The sequence below is a fragment of the Osmerus eperlanus genome, chromosome 20, assembly GCF_963692335.1.
Source record: "Osmerus eperlanus chromosome 20, fOsmEpe2.1, whole genome shotgun sequence".
Classification (NCBI taxonomy): Eukaryota; Metazoa; Chordata; class Actinopteri; order Osmeriformes; family Osmeridae; genus Osmerus; species Osmerus eperlanus.
This window is the reverse complement of record NC_085037.1, coordinates 9185344-9205552: the sequence shown is the minus strand read 5'-3', so window position 1 is coordinate 9205552 and position 20209 is coordinate 9185344. Positions and strand designations below refer to the sequence as shown.

At 42.9% G+C, this 20209-nt stretch overlaps 4 protein-coding genes across 9 annotated transcripts; 1 reads left to right on the top strand and 3 right to left on the bottom strand.

Annotated features, from left to right (window-relative positions):
- Window positions 1-296: 296 nt before the first annotated feature.
- s100u (S100 calcium binding protein U) lies at window positions 297-5049 on the bottom strand. 2 transcript variants are annotated; one of them, XM_062487170.1, is made up of 4 exons: window positions 4840-5049; window positions 1849-1979; window positions 1268-1473; window positions 297-1225 (listed from the first exon to the last, which is right to left on the bottom strand). In XM_062487170.1, the coding sequence occupies exons 2-4, from the start codon at window positions 1966-1968 to the stop codon at window positions 985-987; spliced, it is 567 nt and encodes a 188-aa protein (XP_062343154.1). In that variant the 5' UTR covers window positions 1969-1979; window positions 4840-5049; the 3' UTR covers window positions 297-984. The 2 variants fall into 2 exon arrangements, with proteins under 2 accessions (XP_062343154.1, XP_062343153.1); XM_062487169.1 differs by having other exon boundaries at window positions 297-1473.
- Window positions 5050-6039: 990 nt separating this feature from the next.
- On the bottom strand, window positions 6040-7554 carry s100a11 (S100 calcium binding protein A11). The gene is made up of 3 exons (XM_062487144.1): window positions 7402-7554; window positions 7148-7294; window positions 6040-6558 (listed from the first exon to the last, which is right to left on the bottom strand). The coding sequence occupies exons 2-3, from the start codon at window positions 7274-7276 to the stop codon at window positions 6427-6429; spliced, it is 261 nt and encodes an 86-aa protein (XP_062343128.1). The 5' UTR covers window positions 7277-7294; window positions 7402-7554; the 3' UTR covers window positions 6040-6426.
- An 865-nt stretch (window positions 7555-8419) lies between these two features.
- Window positions 8420-16713, bottom strand: pbxip1a (pre-B-cell leukemia homeobox interacting protein 1a). Of its 4 annotated transcripts, none has more exons than XM_062486618.1 (11): window positions 16276-16713; window positions 15456-15572; window positions 15138-15222; window positions 14927-15012; window positions 13900-14749; window positions 12930-13166; window positions 12470-12493; window positions 11646-11680; window positions 11472-11561; window positions 11150-11330; window positions 8420-10922 (listed from the first exon to the last, which is right to left on the bottom strand). In XM_062486618.1, exons 2-11 carry the CDS (start codon window positions 15519-15521, stop codon window positions 9886-9888), a joined length of 2691 nt encoding a protein of 896 aa, XP_062342602.1. In that variant the 5' UTR covers window positions 15522-15572; window positions 16276-16713; the 3' UTR covers window positions 8420-9885. The 4 variants fall into 4 exon arrangements, with proteins under 4 accessions (XP_062342602.1, XP_062342604.1, XP_062342603.1 ...); XM_062486620.1 differs by having other exon boundaries at window positions 14945-15012; XM_062486619.1 differs by lacking the exon at window positions 16276-16713 and adding an exon at window positions 16156-16239 and having other exon boundaries at window positions 15456-15569.
- cks1b (CDC28 protein kinase regulatory subunit 1B) lies at window positions 15718-19951 on the top strand. 2 transcript variants are annotated; one of them, XM_062486622.1, is made up of 4 exons: window positions 15718-15737; window positions 17753-17821; window positions 17982-18109; window positions 19123-19951. In XM_062486622.1, exons 1-4 carry the CDS (start codon window positions 15721-15723, stop codon window positions 19170-19172), a joined length of 264 nt encoding a protein of 87 aa, XP_062342606.1. In that variant the 5' UTR covers window positions 15718-15720; the 3' UTR covers window positions 19173-19951. The 2 variants fall into 2 exon arrangements, with proteins under 2 accessions (XP_062342606.1, XP_062342608.1); XM_062486624.1 differs by lacking the exon at window positions 15718-15737 and adding an exon at window positions 17251-17389 and having other exon boundaries at window positions 17751-17821.
- Window positions 19952-20209: the final 258 nt, after the last annotated feature.

Below are 20209 nucleotides of genomic sequence, written 5' to 3'. Positions count from 1 at the left end.
ACTCTGTCTGCATCTCAAGAGTCTACAGGGGCCTCCCCAGGTCAGAACAGCGGCACGCTCCCAGTACTAATTTAGGCCCTCTCAGGGCCACAAGGGTCTCCTGGTGTGGATTCCATCCTGCATGGGGCCTTAATTATTTAGTTTGGGGCCATTATTAGGACACATCAACACCTGATCTATCAGCTCCTAATTCCATGACTAAGTAAGAGCGAAGGAACTCCTGATGTTGCGAACATAGCTGAAAACACTAATTACATAGGGAGACAAAGAAACAGACAGACATTTAGGCGACTATGTAAAAAGGCAACACATGTTGTTTATTGTCATGCCAAACAGAGATCCAGAGTTTGGTGAGAGGCGGGAAGGACTGAAAACAGCAGAGACAGAGCAGAAACACTGATAAAATCTTAGCTTGTTTCCTTCATTCATGCATCAGGGGTTGGCATGTAGCTCGCGGGGCAACGTCGTACGGAGGGCTTTGAGGGTCCCACTTGTACACGCGAGGGGGACATTACGTCACAGTGCAATGCTCCCAGCTAAACAGACAGCGATAGAGTAAGGGGTACACGGATCTGTAGGTGGTGTAGCTAGCATACACTGACCCAGGAGGATGTGTGTCAGTGTGCTATAAGGACATGTTGTGGCCTACTCTACTCTGGCCTACGTAGCGTGTAAGAAACTCACAGGGAGAATGAACGTGTTGATAATTATCTGTATGTTATTATAGGACCTATCACAATGTCCTGTTATAGGAATATCATGAAGTAAACACAGGGAACTACATCAAATATATAGTGGTACACAATGCAGCATCACGTTTGTTAGTAATACATTAGTTAAGAAAATTTCAATTGGCTTTGTAAGGTGGGAAATTGTGTGTTTTTTAGGTTGGTGTCATGTGCTGTGTGTTTGGTGTGTAGTGTGTGTCAGTTTGTGTTTGAGTTTGCTAAGAACACAGTGTCCAAATTCGTCAGTGTGAGTTCCCTAGGATGTCTTCTCCACCTCCGCTGGTGCTGCTTCCTCCTCCTCGACCTCTTCATCCTTCTTTTCCTCCTTCTCTTCCTCTTGATTTTCTTCCTTCACCTCCTCTACCGTGGCCACAGCAGCCTGAGGCTGTTCCCCCTCTTTCTTCTCCTCCTGCTTCTCTTCATCTTTCTCCTTGGCCGGAGTCGCTGGACTGGCGGCAGCAGGAGCTTCCTTAGCGGTGGAGGGGGCTTCCTTAGCGGTGGAGGGGGCTTCGTTGGCGGTGGCTTCCTTAGCGGTGGAGGGGGCTTCGTTGGCGGTGGCTTCCTTAGCGGTGGAGGGGGCTTCGTTGGCACTGGCGGGGGCCTTGTTAGCATCAGAACACTGCTTGCTGAGGGAGGTCGCCAAGTAACCAATCAGCTTCATGTACTCTTCGAAGCTGACCTTCCCATCATGGTTTTCATCCAGACCTTTTCGCATCCCCGTCACTGCCTCAGAGCTGTCTGCATCCTACGGGGTTCAAGACATGAACAAGAGGATGTGACAACTATGCATAATGAATGTGAAATAATAGCACATAACACTACTACAGAGTTGGCTTTGTCTTGGGGGGAAACAAAGTTAAAGGAAGAGACTTTTGACTCAACACAGCCCAACCCCCACCCAGTGTCATCACAAGATATAATCTGTAATTCAAAAAGTTGTTAAAAACACTAAATTCTAAGAGGGAGACATGTTGTGTCCATACTGTGCGGATTCAAAATCTATTGATAATTACGCTAATGGTGTAAACTTGGGCGGAAGAGAAAGTTCACTGCGTGGACAAAGAAATCTCATCATTTGAGTGCCCATTATTCATGGACAATGGAAAAGGGGCGTTCTAACCGTCAAGATGTTTCCAAGCTTGTTCTTGACCAGATTCTGGAAGTCCTTCCCTCCCAGGTTCTCCTTCCCCTTGGAAGACTTCACAAAGACTGTCACCATTGTCTGTATGGCTGCCTCCATGGCTCTTCTGTCTGAACATACAAAGGGTTTAGGACAGAGGGGGCATGATGTAAGGGGGTAAATAATATAGGGAGGCAAGAGATAGAGTTGAAAAAGAGAGACAATATGTCATAGCATGCGACTAGTAAGATACTTAGTAGTAGACACATGAACAAATGTGACAAATGAACTCAAACAGAACAGCTCCACCGTGGTGAAAAAAAAAAAAGAATACATGGATCTCCCTGGAGACCACACTTGGCCTGTTTGTCGTTTCAGGTGTTGGGTCTAGAGCTGCAGTCAGCGATGGACGGGTGATGTGAGATAAGCGGAGAGCCTGAGGGGTAGTCTGATTGAGAGACGACGCACAATGGAAGTTCTGATCTTTGATAGGTCATCTGATCTACTAAAGCCAGCAGAGGGACACAAGGATTCAGATTACCCGAGGGATTACCTCCCACCTGTCTGCTCCATCTTCCCCTTCCTATACCTACTCTTCTGTCCGTCTTTAGCCTTCTCCGTGGTGTGTCTGTCTTGTCTTCAATCCTAGGCTCAATCTTAAACACCAGTATCATAAAGGCATTTGAGGATGGGACCATTCTGTGGGCTTTTTAGAAACTGTTTTGCCTGTATGTTTGTGTGTGTTTTATTGTGAGTGAATGGTAGCATGCAATTGGTTTTATTTGCTTATGACTAATTGGGTGACATAAGGTTCTCATTTAGCCACAATACATCTATGTGTAAATAACACTAAGAATGCGTACAAGACACAATGCATGCCACTGATCGACACATCCACGCTGGAATTCCATTCAGTGCTGTCTGTGGAAATTACTTAAACAGGAATTTACAGGCCAACTATGCGAGTTTTCCCCAAAGCAGAAAAGTGAGGTGTTGCTTTTGTAAGATGACGCCTTGTTTGCCTGTCAACTCTCAAAGTAAAAAAGCTATCCCAAGTCGCTTCCAAGGATTGGATTCTCATGATTATCCATTTCGATATCGTTCGTGGCCAAAGGGTCCTTTCAAGCCTGTGACTGCGCTGATCTGTTACACTCCAGCACCCTCTCAACTTCCTACACCCAGTGGCGGATCTAAGGGGTGGCAAGGGGTGGCAGCTGCCACCCCAATAAAAAGTACTTGCCACCCCAATCTTCCCATGGAAAAATATTATTTGTACATTACAGAACATTTCAATAAATAATATTAATATTAGTGTTTAATTTAAACTACAATGTTAAAGCCTAATAATTTACCGTAGGGAGTACTGTACCCCCCTATTTCGGGTTTTGATTCGCCTCCAGGAGGCCACCCACCAACTTCCTTCTGCCACCGCATTGCCACCCGAATGAAAATCTCTAGATCTGCCCCTGCCTACACGGCCCCTCCCTCCCCTTAAGCCTACTGCAATTAACACATCCTCAGGCAACGACAGGATAGAAAAAACACGGCTATTAGCTTAATTATGCCGAGAGAGCAACAACAGCATATTATAAGATACAATTCCATTGGCCATCTGACTCAGCTGTCGACCACAACCGGTAGGCTCCTCACTCAGCGGTTTGTTGCTGACCATTTATGCTATACATTGCATTAGCCTGTCCACAGTTCAATAATTAACCCTAACTCTTAAAATATGCTCATGTACATAATATATAACACATGTATGCTAAGCCACTGATAGGTTTCTAGGAATGCAGCCGCTGAAAATGTCACGCAAGGTGTCACACCTTCACTGACCCCATGTAAAGTAAGAGACCATGATAACACACAGGTGTTTTCAAATATTTGTTCCAATTCCTGTCTATAACACTTAAGATTTTGCACCGTTTTACATAAGCCTATTCATTATTTACGGGATGACTGATCTGAAGCGTATCTGACGGCGGACTTCATCATCTCCAACAACCGCCAGACAGCACGTGTTCCCGCAACGCTCCCTAATATGACTAATGAATGCAGGGCTTCCTTTACTTAACCAACGTCAGAACCAAATTCGCCCCTTCCCGCGTTCCGACACGCACAAACTACCCCCCCCCCCCCCTAAAAAAAAAAAGAAAAAAAAAGAGCGCAAATAATTAAATATACACCCATAGGTTTCCCGTTTCCCTTCAGAGCCCAAAGTAGATTGAGTGTTGCGTTTCCAAATGGGCGAATGCGATACGGTACGTGCTCAAGAGTAATGACAATACTACCGCTCGTGTGTCATGAAATATTAACAGAGGAACATTTTAGGTTGTGGCTATTAGCTGCATAAAACAGGCTTCCAGTGGTCTTGTATCGCATAAAAAAAAAGAAATCATGGTTGCGCACAAACAATTGCGGCTACATTTTCTACCCTTCTTCACCATTACAGCCAACGCAGTCATTCGAAATGACTATGACAGTCGCCAGTAGAAAGTAGGCTACTAAAACGTATTCTCATCAACTATAAAGGAAGGTTGTCTGTCGTCATCTGTTGACAACGTAGCCTAGTTGTTTTACAGCAAATAGCAATATGTTTACTGCCCAGGCCTGATTGGAATTGTAAACATTTAAATGTTAAAGCTATATAGGCTAGCTCTCAAAAGTGGTGTTCGATTTCTAAAACCGAGTGGCTGGGCCATCAGTGACAGGTAGCCTGACAGCTGACGTCTCATACCCAAGTAAGTTTGCAAAAGTAAACGGAGTGCTTAATAAACGAAGCATATAGCCTAATACTATTTGATGAATAGACAGATGAGCAGATCAATCTCTCCAGTTGCGTCGTCACTGTCCAGTCGACTCTGCAGCCAGTCTATTTCACGGGACGGATCTCGCAAGGGTGCATAGAAAACGTGGCATAAACGAAAAGCTTTATTCTATTTCATGAAGCAAAACTTATTCATTTGAGCATGAACAGACGTTTCAACTCACCAGATAATGTTTGCAGAACAAAAGAACAATACGAATGTGCTCTTATTTACGTATTAAGTTCTTCTCGACGTCGTTCTCCGTTGCTGCGCTAAAACTTGCCTAACTTGTAAGCTACGGCTTCCGTGAATTAGTTTTTTCTTTAACTTTTTTCCCCTGACAAGTCAAAGGGCGTGTACCTGAGAGAGTGCGAAAAAGGGGGATGTAGAAGAGGAGAGGTAGACGAATCTTTCTAGGAAATAGCAAAAAGTATATCAGAACGTTGAAACTGATTTCCTCGCCTATATTGTTGGCATGAAGTGGAGTATGGTTCACGTCATTTGTGATTTGTACAGTCAATAATCTAGGCTGCAGATGTGGATTCACATAAGGCAGGCAGGAAAAGAGAGGAGGTGGGAGGGATAAATGACCAAAGCAGTTTTAACTCTTCATATCAAAAATAGATTCCCCTTACATTTAAAAAAAATAAAGTACCAGAGGTCTCCTTTAGCCTTTCACAGTTCTGTAACTGTATAGGACAGGTAAGTTCTAATAGGTCATAGTGGCAGTTGAAGAATATCCGTACCAACATACACAAACACACACACAGACACACATGCGTCAGGAGGTGTGCCACGCTGTGTCAGCGGGTGCCACTGTGTGTTATCTCTGACACAGTCATTTGTCAGTCACTGCCACACCTATTTGCCATACAATGTCCACTGTGTGATGCCTGCCCAATCTGAATGACCAAATCCAGAGTTGCACTTGCAAGTGAAGAAGGGGAGCACACAACAAAAGGTTGAACCCAGACAAAGAAATCAAAGCAACACGGCTATAACACCAAGATAAACAGTCTTACATTTACAACATAAACAACTGCAGTGCATGTACAGACACCTGACTCATGAGTAGCCATCTGCGGATTAGCACACAGGTACTCAACACACATCACAGAGTCACCGAAGGATTATGTTGTTTGTAGCCCATACTGTTACAACTCCATGTAACACATGGATAGACTGCTTTGCTTTATGAGACCCTGTGGAACTGGATCAGTCTAGGAAGTGATGTTTGTGAGAGCAGTGTAGAGTTACACACCCAATTATGCCATTACATCAAGGTTGTAATCCCCCCCCCCCCCCCTTCAAATGAGAGGAGTGGCAAAAGGGGAGAAGGGGGTTGACGTAATATAATGGAGTAAACAAACCATTGAAAACAATATGGAAGAGTTCAAACAATGGATCCTTTAATAAGAGCCGTCCGTTCAGGAAATGGTTAACTGGAATCACGCATCATACAAAGATCAAAATCTAACCCCAGACAACATGGACAGGACAATTTCATTGTGTTGCATTGCTCAATCTTGAACAGTCAAAAACTGACTCTAGAGATCTGAATTTGCTAAAGCAAAATAAAGGACAAGCATAGAAGGGGCAATTGGCCAATATCATTTTAAATAACTGTGAGAATGCAACTTTATACAATCTTACTTAATGTGGGGATATCATGAAACCATGTTTTAAAGATATACTTCAAAAAATAATATGTATATTTTGTATGATCACTATGTTTTGTTCCTGCAATTTTGGGCCCCGAAGCTGGTTCTCATTAGCAGAAGCCTCCTTGTTTGCCGGCTAGTTTCCCAATCAGCTGCCAGAATTCAAGGAATGTCAGCTCGCCATCGTTGTTTTCATCCAATGAACTCATGAGTTGGTCAACGGTGGCTGGATCAGTGGCGTTCTGCAGGCAATCAGAAAGAGGACAGTGACACTTAAGAACAAACATAAGGAACCAAATGGACTGCAGCCTGCTCTGCCATCTATTGGCCAAGAATGGAACTACATTATATTCCGAACGCCACTAAACTTACCCAATATGATACATTTTGGTTATTTTGGTTACTCTAGCGCATTGTGTTTGACAGGATAAAATGACAAAAGATTTAATTAAAGAACTGGGTATTTAATACATAAAGAATAAAACTGAGAAATTATAGCACTTCCTTAGTCCCTACATTTTAGCACCAAAAGTCATTGGACTTCAAAATGACGTATCTACAATAAAGTAATCAGGTTTTAATACTTGGTTGTATACAATCGTATTTAACATTACAACATTTTAAGTTAAACAGTATCATTTCAAAAAGGTCTCCTGGTATTATTTTTGCCTCAAATTAAAAAAGCCATTAGTCTACACTTTTACCTCAAAATATTCCTTAATGCTTCTTGACAAACCAAAAGTGCTTTGAGGACAAAAGCAAATAAGAAAACGTGTGTCACTGTCCAAGGAATTGTGGAGCTAACTGTTCAGAGCTCATGCAGTTGTTTACCTTGACAAAGTTAGGAAGCTGGGAGATCAACAGACTGGTGAACTCTTCTTTGCTCAGGGTATTAGAGGACCCATCCTTCCCAGCAAAGGTCTTGAACTGAGAGACAATAATGTTGATGGCAGGTTCCATTGTGTTGTGAACAGAGAGCTTGAAGAGAAACAAACTAACAAATAAGTACTTTTCTACACACAATGTACTATATTGGTAACATAGAGGATGATAAAACTTAGCAAAAGAAGGATATAGAGTCTCACCTGATAGTCACTTTCCTGAGGTATGGTGTGGTGATGTATTAGGAAACTTCTAGACTCCTCATGTTTTTCTCTGCTCTTTTATTCTCTCTATTCCTCCCTGGTGATGCCGACATCAGCGGAAAACACCAAACAACTTTTCCCCCTCTACCAAGATATCCTTATCTGCCATTTGTTCCATCACACACACACATACACACACACATACACACACACACTCTTGAGTGCCTCTTACCAATAACAGAAAACCATTCTTCACTTGATGACAAGGCAAAACTTATTTTGGTGCTCGGCTTGCAGTTAAAGGGATTAATGCCTAACCTTCTTCAGGTCATTCTTATCAGGGGTCTGAATCAAAACTGAATAAACACAAACTGATCTACACACAACATGGCTCAACACAAACTGGTGGAAACACAGCCAAGTCAACCCACTCAAAAGACATTGAAAGGGAAATAAATACAGCATGTGTGCTGTAGGTTTCCCATGATCAGCTCGTACAGAGCTGTTGGGTGTCATACGAACAGGCCTGTTCAAAGCCACTGCCCAGGTGTACTGCAGAGATAGAATGTTAGGTATGCCAGCCTCTGCAGCTTCAAAGTCCCTGACAGAAACCATTCATCATTACAGATGGCTGGGACCATCAGCTCTTCTAGTCAAGACCAGTCCAGCCACACTTTTTTGGTTCCCGGACAAAACAGTAATATATAAGGCTGTATGTTATTCTACAGCTCACTGGCATGTGGGAGCTTGACTGTGTTTCTGTGTCTAGGATTTCTACTCACTTTCATCATTCCTAATTGTTTAGCGAGTTGTTTGAATCATACCTTGCATTGCAGATGTGACAGTGGATTACACACATTCTTGCACGTTCATTCTTTGAAGGAGTCACGTAACTTGCTATCAGAAAGCACTTGGATGGATCCAGATCATCTGGATTGTAGAAGATTAGTGTTGAAAGGCTACAGACATTTGTTTCCCTATGCAAATACACAGGAAAAATATGGATTGAGCCAAAAGACAACATTCAAACAGTTTATTGTTTAAAATGTTTTATCAAACTCAACGCAAAATAACTGCTGATCATGGCAGAACTTGCATTCAATGACATTCAAACTTGGTATGTGTGTTATGTGATGCCCTTAAGGGCTTTCTCACGCTACAAGATCATAGAAAAAAGAAAAGCCTGAATCTATGAATGTCAATTAAAGCATAGCATCAAGTTATTGTACATCCTTCTATACATTGTTAGATACTTTGTCTCTCTTCCAAATCAGCAGGATAATGGCTCCAAAACAATTGCAATTTTAGATTTCAAACTGTCATTGTTATTTAATTATAAATAAAAGGCACAAAAGCAGTAGCTCACTGAAATAAAAGGTTTCTAAGAAACAGCATACCATTTTTTTTAGCCACTTGGCTTGCTTTTCATATAATGATCAAAAATACTGCAACGGTGGACTAAAAGAAATACCTATTAATATGTATTTAAGGAGGACCAGGGCTATCCTTCCTTAAATACAAAATTCAAACAACTATCCTACATATCTGATCAAAACATCAGCATGGTAAACTCAAATCTCAAAAAGTGTTACAGTGATAAATGAATTAACAAAAAAACATCAAAGGGTCTATCTGAAATGTACAGGTTGAACGTCCTTTTTAAACATCTTCTAAAAACCAATAGATTGCACTTTTTACCCAATTCAATAGAAACAACATTGGGTTGTAAGACTCAAGATTTCCATTACAATGCAGAGAGCCATTACATTACCGTACTCAGAAATGCACAGTGTGACAAATAATAATGTAGAAATAAAATCTTCACGTGCTGCTATTCTTTATTAATGTGTGCTGGGCTTGCACCATACATCAGAATAGGTTAATCCTGCATTATAACAGCATTCTATGTGTGAGTGAGAGAACCATGTCAAAGAGAAACATAGCAAGAACCTAGTTCTCTCCTGGCAGAAATCTCCTTTCATTTGCATGTTCCAGAATGATCCGTGTGCTGTTAATAAACACTGACAGTTACACACAGAGCCGACAGTTGAACCAGTCCTACTAGATCTGACGGTAACCTTGACAACACTACGGCAGCTTCGGATCTGAGTGTTGGGCACGGAGTTCACAAGGAAGTACATCTGACCATTATCATAAACGGCTACATTCTGAGTGTTAAATACTAAAGGTAAAGGGAGAATTTGTTTCACAATCACACACGCATTCGAACACACAGCTGATGTGACTGAGGACAGTGTCCTTGAACTGACAGAGGTAGGTAAACAACTAAAATCCAACACACATGAACAGCTTGTAATTACAGACTCAGGGGGGAGTGTTTATGAGGCAACAGATCACTCCTGGGACCAGAAGCATTTTCCAAGATAGACCACAGAATTGGCAACACCTTGCTGTAAACAACCATGTTATACCATTGTATCTTGGTGTTCATTTTCTTTCCAGTTATTTCTGTTGTTTTGGTTTCTAGGCTGGAACAGCAAACCTCCACAAAGCCTCAACAGGAAACTCCTCCATCGCCTCCTCCAGCACGTCATCCTCCCCCTGCCCTTCGTCTTCCAGGATGTCTGCCAAGTCTTCCAAAATGTCTGCCACGTCCTCTGCAAAGTCGCTGAATCGCACCCTGTCGTGTGTGAACACACCGCCCTTGAAAAACTGAGCGGTCAGCTTGCGGATCTCCTTCTTGCTCTCTGGCGTGACCCCCTCCAGCTTGCTCAGGTAGCCCTCGAGAAGGGCCTGGAACTGGGACTGGTCCACTGGATTCAGCCCCTCCTTGGCAGCACAGTCCTTGATGCCATTACATCCTGCCCTGATGTCCATGTTGCGGATGAGTTTCTCCTCCTGGTGCTTCCAGAAGGTGGTGTGGTCGAACTGGTGAGACTGATGGGGCTGGTGTTGGGGAGGCTGGTTCTGTTGGGGGTTCTGATGCTGATGGTGTTTGGAGTTCTTAGCAGACTGGACATGCCAGTGTCCCTCCCTCTTCCTCTTCTCCCTATCCAGCCTGCGCTCGTCCTTCTTACTGTCCCACTCATCTTGGTACTTCCGCCAGGCTTCCTTGTGGGAGCTCTGCTTGTGTGACTTCGACTCGCCTTCGTGCTTGTCTTTGCTGTGCTTCCACTCCTTCTCTCCCCTCCACTCCTTCTTCTCCTCTTTTTTCCAGTGGTCCTTCCCGTTATCTTTGCCTTTCTTTGCGTCCCACTTGGACCCACCCTCCCATGGCCTCCTCTTGCCGAGCTTCTCCACCTGCTCAGTCAGCCTCTTCTGGATCTCTGATAGGCTCTCCCTCACGCCTTTCCTGGGCCCTCCATCTTTCTTCATCCCCTCGAGTCTTTTCCTGCTTTCCTCTAAGAGGACCCTCTGTCTCTGTAGCTCTTCCTTTATGCGGCCCCCCTTCCCGAGGTCCTTCTCCCTGTCAGGCCCGGCTGTGCTCTGGCTGCTCTTCCCTGGCTGGCCAGCAGGAGGTGGGGAGGAGCTAGGTGGTGGAGTGGGGGTGTCATGGTTGGCTGAGGGGAGACATGGGAGAACATCCAGTACAGCTTAGCAACAGCTATCACATTAGAGGATTACATCACAACCACTACGAAAAACAGCCTGAGCCTTAAGGCTACAATTACACGAATGGTGAGTTTCATCATTCAAAATTCAATTCTACTATACTTTCACCTAGAATAAAAAATGGCCCTGCGGAATTATGAATGATCTGTTTGACGGAGAAGACTACAAAGCCTACCTGTGAGCTGGGAAAGCTCTCTCACTCTGGATCTTAGGGTCTCCAGCTCCACCTTCAGGTCAGGCAGGGACGACAGCTCCTCTCTCATGTTGCCATTTTCTTTTTCCAAAGCTCCTTTCCCTTCTTCCTCTGCCTTTGCTGATGCTAACTTTAGTGCTGAGTCGAGTTCTTCTTTCTGGGTCTGGGACAGAAGGGACCAATTAAGTTGATTTATTCTACAGCCAGCAGAGACAGTACATAATGTTACTGCCTACCTAACAAACTGACGAGTCTTAAGATTTCATACAATTCCAAACAGTTTGAATGTTGTTTAAGGGCTGACCTGTAGCTGGGCGTCTAATTGGGTGATTTGATGGTTTTCTTGTGCCAGTTTGTCCAAAACCTCCTTCATTTCCTGAGGGTTTACCCAGTCCTATCCAGCATACATCACACCAGACAATCAACAATGTATCCCTCTAGTTATTACACTGGGCCAATAAGTGTATGCTTTACCAACCTGGTCCCCATCGCTCATCTCAGAGTCAACGTCGTCTGTAGGCAAAAAGAACAATGTGCTATTCTAAAACCTGTGTTTCTACAACACTAGATGACACAATGCACAAATAGCCTGCTTACATCACTGCTATATTACAACAGACGAATGTATGTTGTCTGTATAAATAATGTATTGCCAATAAAGCACATACAGCAGTAGTTGACAGGTTGGGCAGATTCTTTAACAACCAGTGGACAGGAAACAACCAGGTGCACACCCTTTCAATTGAATAATTATTATAATCTTTGAATTGGTGGTGGTGGTGGAAAGGGGGGGGTGCATTATGCATTATGCAAAGGTTTCATAAAGCAGTGTTTCTCAAACCATGCTCATTAAGAAATTCCTGTTGGTCTGAAGCATATAATTTCCATTTTAATATACAACTAATAAAAAAGCAGTTGCTGTACGAGCAGGGGAGGATGACAGAATCCAGTAGTTGGCCAAGGCCAAGCTCAAAACAAAAATGCCAAGACACATATTAAAATGATGTATTCTTGCTGAACGTTCTAATCCCTGGCAGCAGAAATCTTGATGAGTGCTGGGAACATCCTAAGCACCACCCACTCTTCTGACCAGCACTAGGCTGCAATACGCCAGTTATATGCCATCATAGACACTGTACAGTATGTCTGTAAGTGTTAAGCATATGGGCAAGCTGCCATAGTGTAAGCAGTCAGTAGTGCATGATAGTTGAGACAAGATTAGCGCTTGGGGGCGAGTGCATGAGAATTAGCTGGCCAGTGCAAAAGCTACAACTGCCATCTTATCTCAGTCTTTGGACCCACCATTATCCAGATTGGTGATGACACCTGCGGGCACAACATAGCTCAGTAATGCACATCTACAGGTGTCTACATTTACTCAGCACCTTCACTGGAGGTCAAATAGAGATGGATTAAAATGTATACAACATTGTAATACGCAGTTTTTCAACTGAGGTTTTGAAGCTGTCAAAAAAGTATGATATTGATGCTGATGTTTCCAGTCAAGCGCATTAATCATAGTTTGTCATATTTCTACAATATAATAAAGAAATATGTATTTATCAATACATATTTTTGGAGTGGTGCCTTTGATTATGATAATTAATTGAAAGTGCTGCACACAAGTATTTTAATGTTTTCCCTCACAGTCATATACTCTTAAAATAATGACACTTAAACAACAAAAAAAGGATACAAAGCATAATAGTCAGAATAGAAAGTATGGTAAACGCTGATAGTGGGTGCTGAGTGATAGGCTAACCTGACAGGAAGAGGGATCCTAGGCATAGCAGGACTACTGCTGCCACGATCAGCTTGTTCAGGGAGAACCCACGCTTCTCCTCCTCCTTCTCCGGCAGTTTGAACTCCACATCCTCTTCCTCGTCTTCTTCCTCGGATGTTCGCCTCGGCGCCTCGAAGGACGGCATGGTCCTCCTCCTCAGGCCATCCCCCTCAGCGCTAGTGTCACCTCGTCCTATGTCAAAGCTCCTAGGTGGCTCTGGAGGAGAAACAGGCAATATGAGCAATATGATGCACCTGAAGTATATGTGTATTACAAATACAATATAGAGTATAAGTGACTAGCAACATGGCTGACACCCAAGCTTGATTAATCACACCACATAACTTTAAATCTACTGAAACACAAAACAATTATGATAACAATTATTATATAGGCTATGCTGTACCAAGACGATACACTTATTTTAATGCACCACTTCTTGCATAGCAGCTTTGAGCAAAAAGTTCCAGAAAACAAACTTTTTGAGACATCTAATAGCAGAGAGCACGTTAACCTCAGAAAAGTCAACACATAAAAAGTCAATGATAACACTAACTCTAGTAGACAACACAACATAAAAAAAGCAATTTCCTGCAGATTACTAACTAGTTGGTGGTAGGTGGTACACAGTGTTGCTATTTACTGGAGAGCATGCATCCTTGTTATATCAATGTGTCCTTGTCCAGCCAATGTCCTTCTGAAGATAGGAGACACTTTCAACAACTGCTCCTCTACAGGAGGATCTCACTTAAAACCTCACACTAGATCTCAAACACAGACCTTCCTGAGCAACATGTTGTGCAAGGTGTTGACTGTTACCAAGGAAGAACGACTAAATTAGCTACCTTATGTATGAAACCTTTTGATGTAATTTCTCTCTAAAAAGGAAGTATTTCCATCTCTCTTAACCTCTTATTCACAGTACATACTACACCGTACTATCCCATACCTTCAACCTGTCCAACTTCCTCTATTTCCTCAGGAAGTGTTGTCTCCTCCACTGCTGGTGCTTCGGCTGCCTCAGCTGTCTTGGTTGAACCAATGGTCATTGGGAGAGGACTGTCGGGGGCGGGGCTTACACACTCCACGCTTTCGAGGGCGGGGATTACAAACTCTTTGCTCTCGGGGATGGGGCTAGCAGATTCCTCGCTCTCGAGGGCGGGGATACTATCTGTGTGAACGTCCAACGGGGTGACAATCTCCACAGGGAGGCTTTCTTCGGGCAGGGATGGGGCACGGATTTCAAAAGCTTGACTCTCAGTGGCAGGGGCTACGTCTGCAGTGGTGTCTAGATCGGGGTCCTTGGGTACGGCACCCTCTGGAGGTGGAGACTCATGGGCCCAGATCACCTCGACCTTGACCTCAACCTCGGCCTCAACCTCGACCTCTGCCTCAACCTCGGGCTTGGCCTCAACCTCGGGCTTAGCCTCCGCCTCGGCCTCTGCCTCGCCCTCGGTCTCAGGCTCCTCCTCAACCTCGGGCTCCCCCTCAACCTCAGGCTCCGCCTCGGCCTCGCCCTCAGGCTCCGCGTAGGCAACGTCGAAGGGTTCAAGCAGGTCAATATGGGTTACAAAGGGGGTGGCCGAAAGCTGGTCATTGTTGTCAGAGGGGGAACTGGTGACGATGTCGTGGATGACCGGGGGCTGGCTCTCTGGGTCAGATTCTAGGGGGATATAACTGCTGGGGGAGGGGCTAAGCACCAGGTCAGATTCTAGGGGGATATAACTGCTGGGGGAGGGGCTGAGCAAGGTGGGGTTAGAGGAGCCCTCGCCAACATCTGGAGTTGTTTCCTGGCAAACCTGGAGGTAAAAAGGCAGTCAAGGCATTTATAAAGTTAGTAGTCATTACTAATAAAGACTCAACGAAAACTAAAGATTGTACTTTTGAATCATGTTTGAGGTTGAATATTATACATTTCTAAGATGAACATCAAGAATGAATCCATGGGAAAACAATGTGTTTTAAAGGGGACTCACGATAGGATACAGACTGACCTGTTGGCCTTCCTCCGACAGAACCGTCTCTACTGAACCCTCACCCGGCCTGACCTCCAGTGTGTGCCCTGGAGCAACAACAACCATCTTCAACTCAACACACAGAATTAGAATCAACCGTGACTTTATGACGCTATATTCAAAAGTTATATTCATGTTAATCCCGTTGACAAATGTTTAGAGAAAGAGATACCTGTCACTTCCTCGTAGAGACTAGGGACATCCCCCAAACTCTCTGGTCCATCGTCCACAAGGCCAACACACTCCACTGCAGCATCCTGAAAGAGAAATATGAGTTGTAGACTGAAATGTAACATACAGCAGAGGGATGCACAGGTCTCCAGAATGCCCTTGTCAAATATTTTGAAACATACTGAAATACCTATCATCACATTTCACAATACTACATGTTGAAATCATTTATATGGTTAGAGACCTGGTGTGTTGACCTGAACTACACTGTGTTTTCAGTTTTGTGATTTCAGTTTGTATGGGGCTCAGAATGACTTACCTCCGGGTTGATGATGGTCCAGCTGTTGGAGGAGCCGCTACTGCCTGTGCTGCTGCTGTCCGACATTGCCCCCTGGTGGCCAGGCACAGCAACAGAGATATTTAATCTCTTGGCCTGCTGACAACAACAAAATTATCATTGGAAGTGCTGTAGGCCTGTAATATGCTGAAAAGGGACACTTTGAGCTTTGTAGTACAGCATATACAGTACATGCCTAAAACTCAATCAGTCAACCAGAGAACACAGATGAACACTGGAATTGTGGATGATCATAATACAGGATTTTTGCAGAATAAATCAAATAAATGACTCAGATAAAGAGAGTAATCCCCCAGATATGTAATAAGATAGATAGACAATCAATAGAAATATGGACAGTGTAGTCTATTGATTCTAAAGAGCAAAGCCTGTTAGCCTATTACATAACAGTGGTCATAATGCATAACGAAAATATTGTCATAATGTTTGGGCACACGCTTCTCTTTCTGTCTTTAATGTTCATAGCTAATATTTATTTCCGAACATGCATACTGTAACCAATATGACCAAAAATAGTCAGACCAAGGAGAGTAGCCAGGCTAGAATAGCAAGCACGATTTTCTGTGAGAGCTCACTTATTTTTTATCTTCAAAGGACTCTGGTAGCTTACTTAGTAAATCGTTTCTTGAATGCTGAATCGATTCAAATAATTCCCACACACCTAGTAAACACATGATGTTGTGCTGTCTGAATCCCACGTTCTCTTTTCCGCATTCACAGGCCAGCCCCCAATCAAACGTTTAAGGCCGCGTGCCATTCTAATTAAAGCGCAAATACTTACCTTTTTGGTTTATTCAATGCTACAGTTTTACTCTTCGTTTTGGATAGTCCTTGGCGGCGTTGTCGAGATGCGCAATGTTCCTCGTGAACTTACGAAGTTTGGGAATTCCAACTGCGTCACTACAGCGAAGCTCCGTGTTTTCCAATAGGATTCCAACAAAATTGTATACGTTTACGCCCTAAAGCGATAGAAAGCCAATCACAGTGAAGACAACTGCCACGAAAGCGATTGACACGCTGCTTGATTGATGTTCGCAGGTGAAAGTGACAGGTGATGGATTTAGAGCAGTCCCTTCTTTTCCTTGACTTGTAGGAACCTTACACTCAAGATACATGCATGCATGTACATATATATATAACGAAGGGAGAGGAATTCTCAACCAGCCGTCCATTGACACGTCTGCACTGCTATATTTGTCTGGACATTAGTAAGGGACTTACCAACGGACTGTCCCTTCACTCCAGCTCCTGACTGTTGGAAGAGATTGCCCTTTTGTTTCATCACACTTGCACTCTGTTTCGTCAGATTCGATTCTAACTTATTTGTTTGGGTTGGATTTAACGTGAAAAATCAAGTGGCTGAATATTCATTCACCCAAATAAGTAGCTACATTATCATGTAGCTATATTCTTCATAGACCATGCACAGTGTTCATATGTCTTGTAACTGAGAACTTCCTGTAATGTCCCCAGAATCCGCCGTATACTAATTAAATCTAAAAAGCACATGGTTCTGTTAATTTTGAAATTATTTTATCAACATAAAATGTATGGTCACTAGTTACATGATATCAGATGAATGTGTGTCATCCACAAAAACGTGTCTAATCTGTGAAGCGTAACGAATACAGTAACCAATTGTAATCTTTGCCTGTGACGAATGAGAAGCCTGATCGGAGCCACATGACAATCATTGTCCAATAGGAAGCAGTGGAGAGTGTTTGAATGATCAAGGCGGGATCAGGGGCACATTAGAGAGGGAAACCTAGCAGTGAACGGTGGAAGGGGATAAGACATCCAGCACAAAGCAGTCCAACCACTGGAATAACATTCAGAAAAGTGTTTATTTCTGGATTTACAACAGAGATTCAGTAGACACGAACAACTAGTTAAAGGTGAGCTAAGATTGTTCTGCATGCTGTCTTCCTATCTAGCTAGCTAACAATATCTATTTGATTTTGTGTCCGGACACCAGGCCAGCTAGTTAGAGCTAGTTAGCTAGCTCCCCATCTCTCAAATCAAGTTAGTTGGCTAACGCCCAGTTGACGTGTAACATCCCATAACAACAACATCGATTGTTAATGACTTCCATTTAAATGGTTACACCTAGCTAGCTAACCAGTTGTCATACACACAGCAAAAACTTTCGGCTACCATTGTGGGTCGTAGCTAAAACATAATGAAATTTGCTAGCCAACTGGCTAAAGAACTGTCTGTGTGGACTGCTTCCTTATACTCTCGTTTTCATGTTTTTAGGAGATACCTACCATGTCTCAAAAGCAGATTTATTACTCTGACAAGTATGACGACGAGAAGTTTGAGTACAGGTGAAGTCCAGCTTTTCACTGTACATTATCATCAATATTAACGTGGTTCTGAAAGCTTCTCATTTATTTTAGCCTTGCCTGCTCCATGATGCACAGCTTCATGATCAAGCAGGCAAGTGCTTTAGTGCCATTCTGCCTCTAATGTACGTCTTCATTGTAGGCATGTGATGCTGCCCAAGGACATTGCCAAGCGCGTGCCCAAGACCCATCTGATGTCAGAGACTGAGTGGAGGAATTTGGGTGTCCAGCAAAGTCAGGGCTGGATTCACTATATGATCCACCAACCAGGTACAGTTAAACCAAAAGACTGATTCTGTTGACTGACTGGCTGGCTTGCTTATAGGCAGATGTAGAGTAATGAAGTACTTTATTGTGCCTTAGAAGGAAAATGTATTGGTACAGTCACATTGAAAGGCACAATGCAAAATATATATCATACAAGGACTTATAAATACGAATATTACGTTAAGTGTAGTGCAAATATGACGTGTTAACCAGTCGTCCTTGCCATGCCTGGTAAGTGCAAAATATAAATGCAATACAGTGGTATCTGAAATGCTGACGGATTGCGAAACACATTTAGACTGACTGAGCCACTTCTAAGAGTTATTTTCACCTTTTGTGGCATCAACAGTTGACAAGATAGAGGCAGGATGTATTTGGGAGGACATTTTCTTTGTTTAATATCACCAACAGAACTAAAGGCAGTGGGCTAGGAAGCAACTAGGCTATGGCAGTATTATTATATTATTTACTGTTTTGCTACATGCCTAGGTCTTGAGGAAGACTTGCAAATGCATTGGACTTCATGGGTATATCTCAGATGGAAATACAAGCCCCATGGGTAGGTAACAGGTGCTAGGGCTTGATTGAGAATTTAGCCAGCAGGTAGACATCAGGAGAATGGATACTATATGTATCTAATTACACTTTTATTAGTGCAGCTTACTGGTCACCATATGGTCTGTGTGCACTGATTTTCTTGGAGCCAGACATGGTCTTCCCATATTTGTGAAAGGCTATAACGGTTGTTTAGAGTCATTACCTTAGCTCATGTCATGCTGTCATTTACCTCAGCTAACCTCCTGGGGCCACTGTACACATTACCCTGCTGTTCCCATTGTTATCTTAGGTTTACTCATTTTATACTGTTTTTCGAGGGATGGTAGAGCTTAATGGTTAGATCAGTTGACAGCAGTAGACTGTCAATTGAAAACTACAGTTTCAAACCTGTACTGTGCATCACTTTGGATAAAAGCGACTGTTAAATGAATACATTGTCATTATCATTTCCCTTCCAGAGCCCCACATCCTGCTCTTCCGTCGACCACTACCCACAGCCTCCCACTAACTGTCAGCAGAGAGATCCACTAACCCACAGACCAGAAGAGAGTGCAGGGGAGGATGAACCAACATAACACAGCCGGATGAACAAAAGACTTTATCTTCATGCGTCTGTACAGCATCATATGCCCAGTCTAGGGCTCTCCATAGCTCTGTCCTCACTGCAAAAACATTCGCCTTCAGTTCCAAAAGGCTTCTTTGGAGTATTTTCCTGTTGCTGAATTGTTTTAACTTTCCAGCTGTTTTTTTGTTTTTTTTTTAATCAATGTGATAATGTTACCAGTGTATTGGAAGAAAATGGAAATGTCAAATTTGTGTCAACATTTTTGAATGATTCAAAATCCCACTGAAGATATTGTAAGATATCTAAAATGCCATGCTTAGTATTTGAAACCAGTTTTTAAAATTGAGAAATTGTACACGAGTGTGACAATTTGATTATTTTTTTGTTTTTACGACTGGTTGTATGAATTTTTACATAGGCTACTTTCATGATGATTGATTCCAATTAGTTAAGTACTGGAGTTAGAATTAAGCAGTATCTAACCTTTTGCATACACATTATCTACATACAGTGTACAATAAAGACAGCATTGCTGCAAAAAGATTTTATTGAATACATTCCCCTGCAAATATGAAGTATAGGCTTACTGTCAAAATAGGGCCCATTATCTTTGTTTACTGTCTTTCATGATTGTAATAATCAGCTGCTCAGTATTTATACGTCTTTTTAATTTTTTTTTTTATTACCCAGCCTGAAATTAAACTTGTAACTTTTGGACAGTCTTTTTAACTCATAATATACAGTCATGCCTGTTGTGCCAGGGTAATGTACGTGTACACTTGTGTACATGCTAAATAATAATTTAGGATTGTGTTCTGCATTTTCCTTCTTTGAGCTGAGGAGGGCAGTATAAAGCAGGAGAATACGATGCAGGTCAAATGTCGCTCTCACGATAAGGACGAGATCATGATTTATCCATTGGCAAATGTAAGTTGGGCTGGAGGTGTTTGTCTAGCTAGATCTCAGCTCTTTGGCTTTTT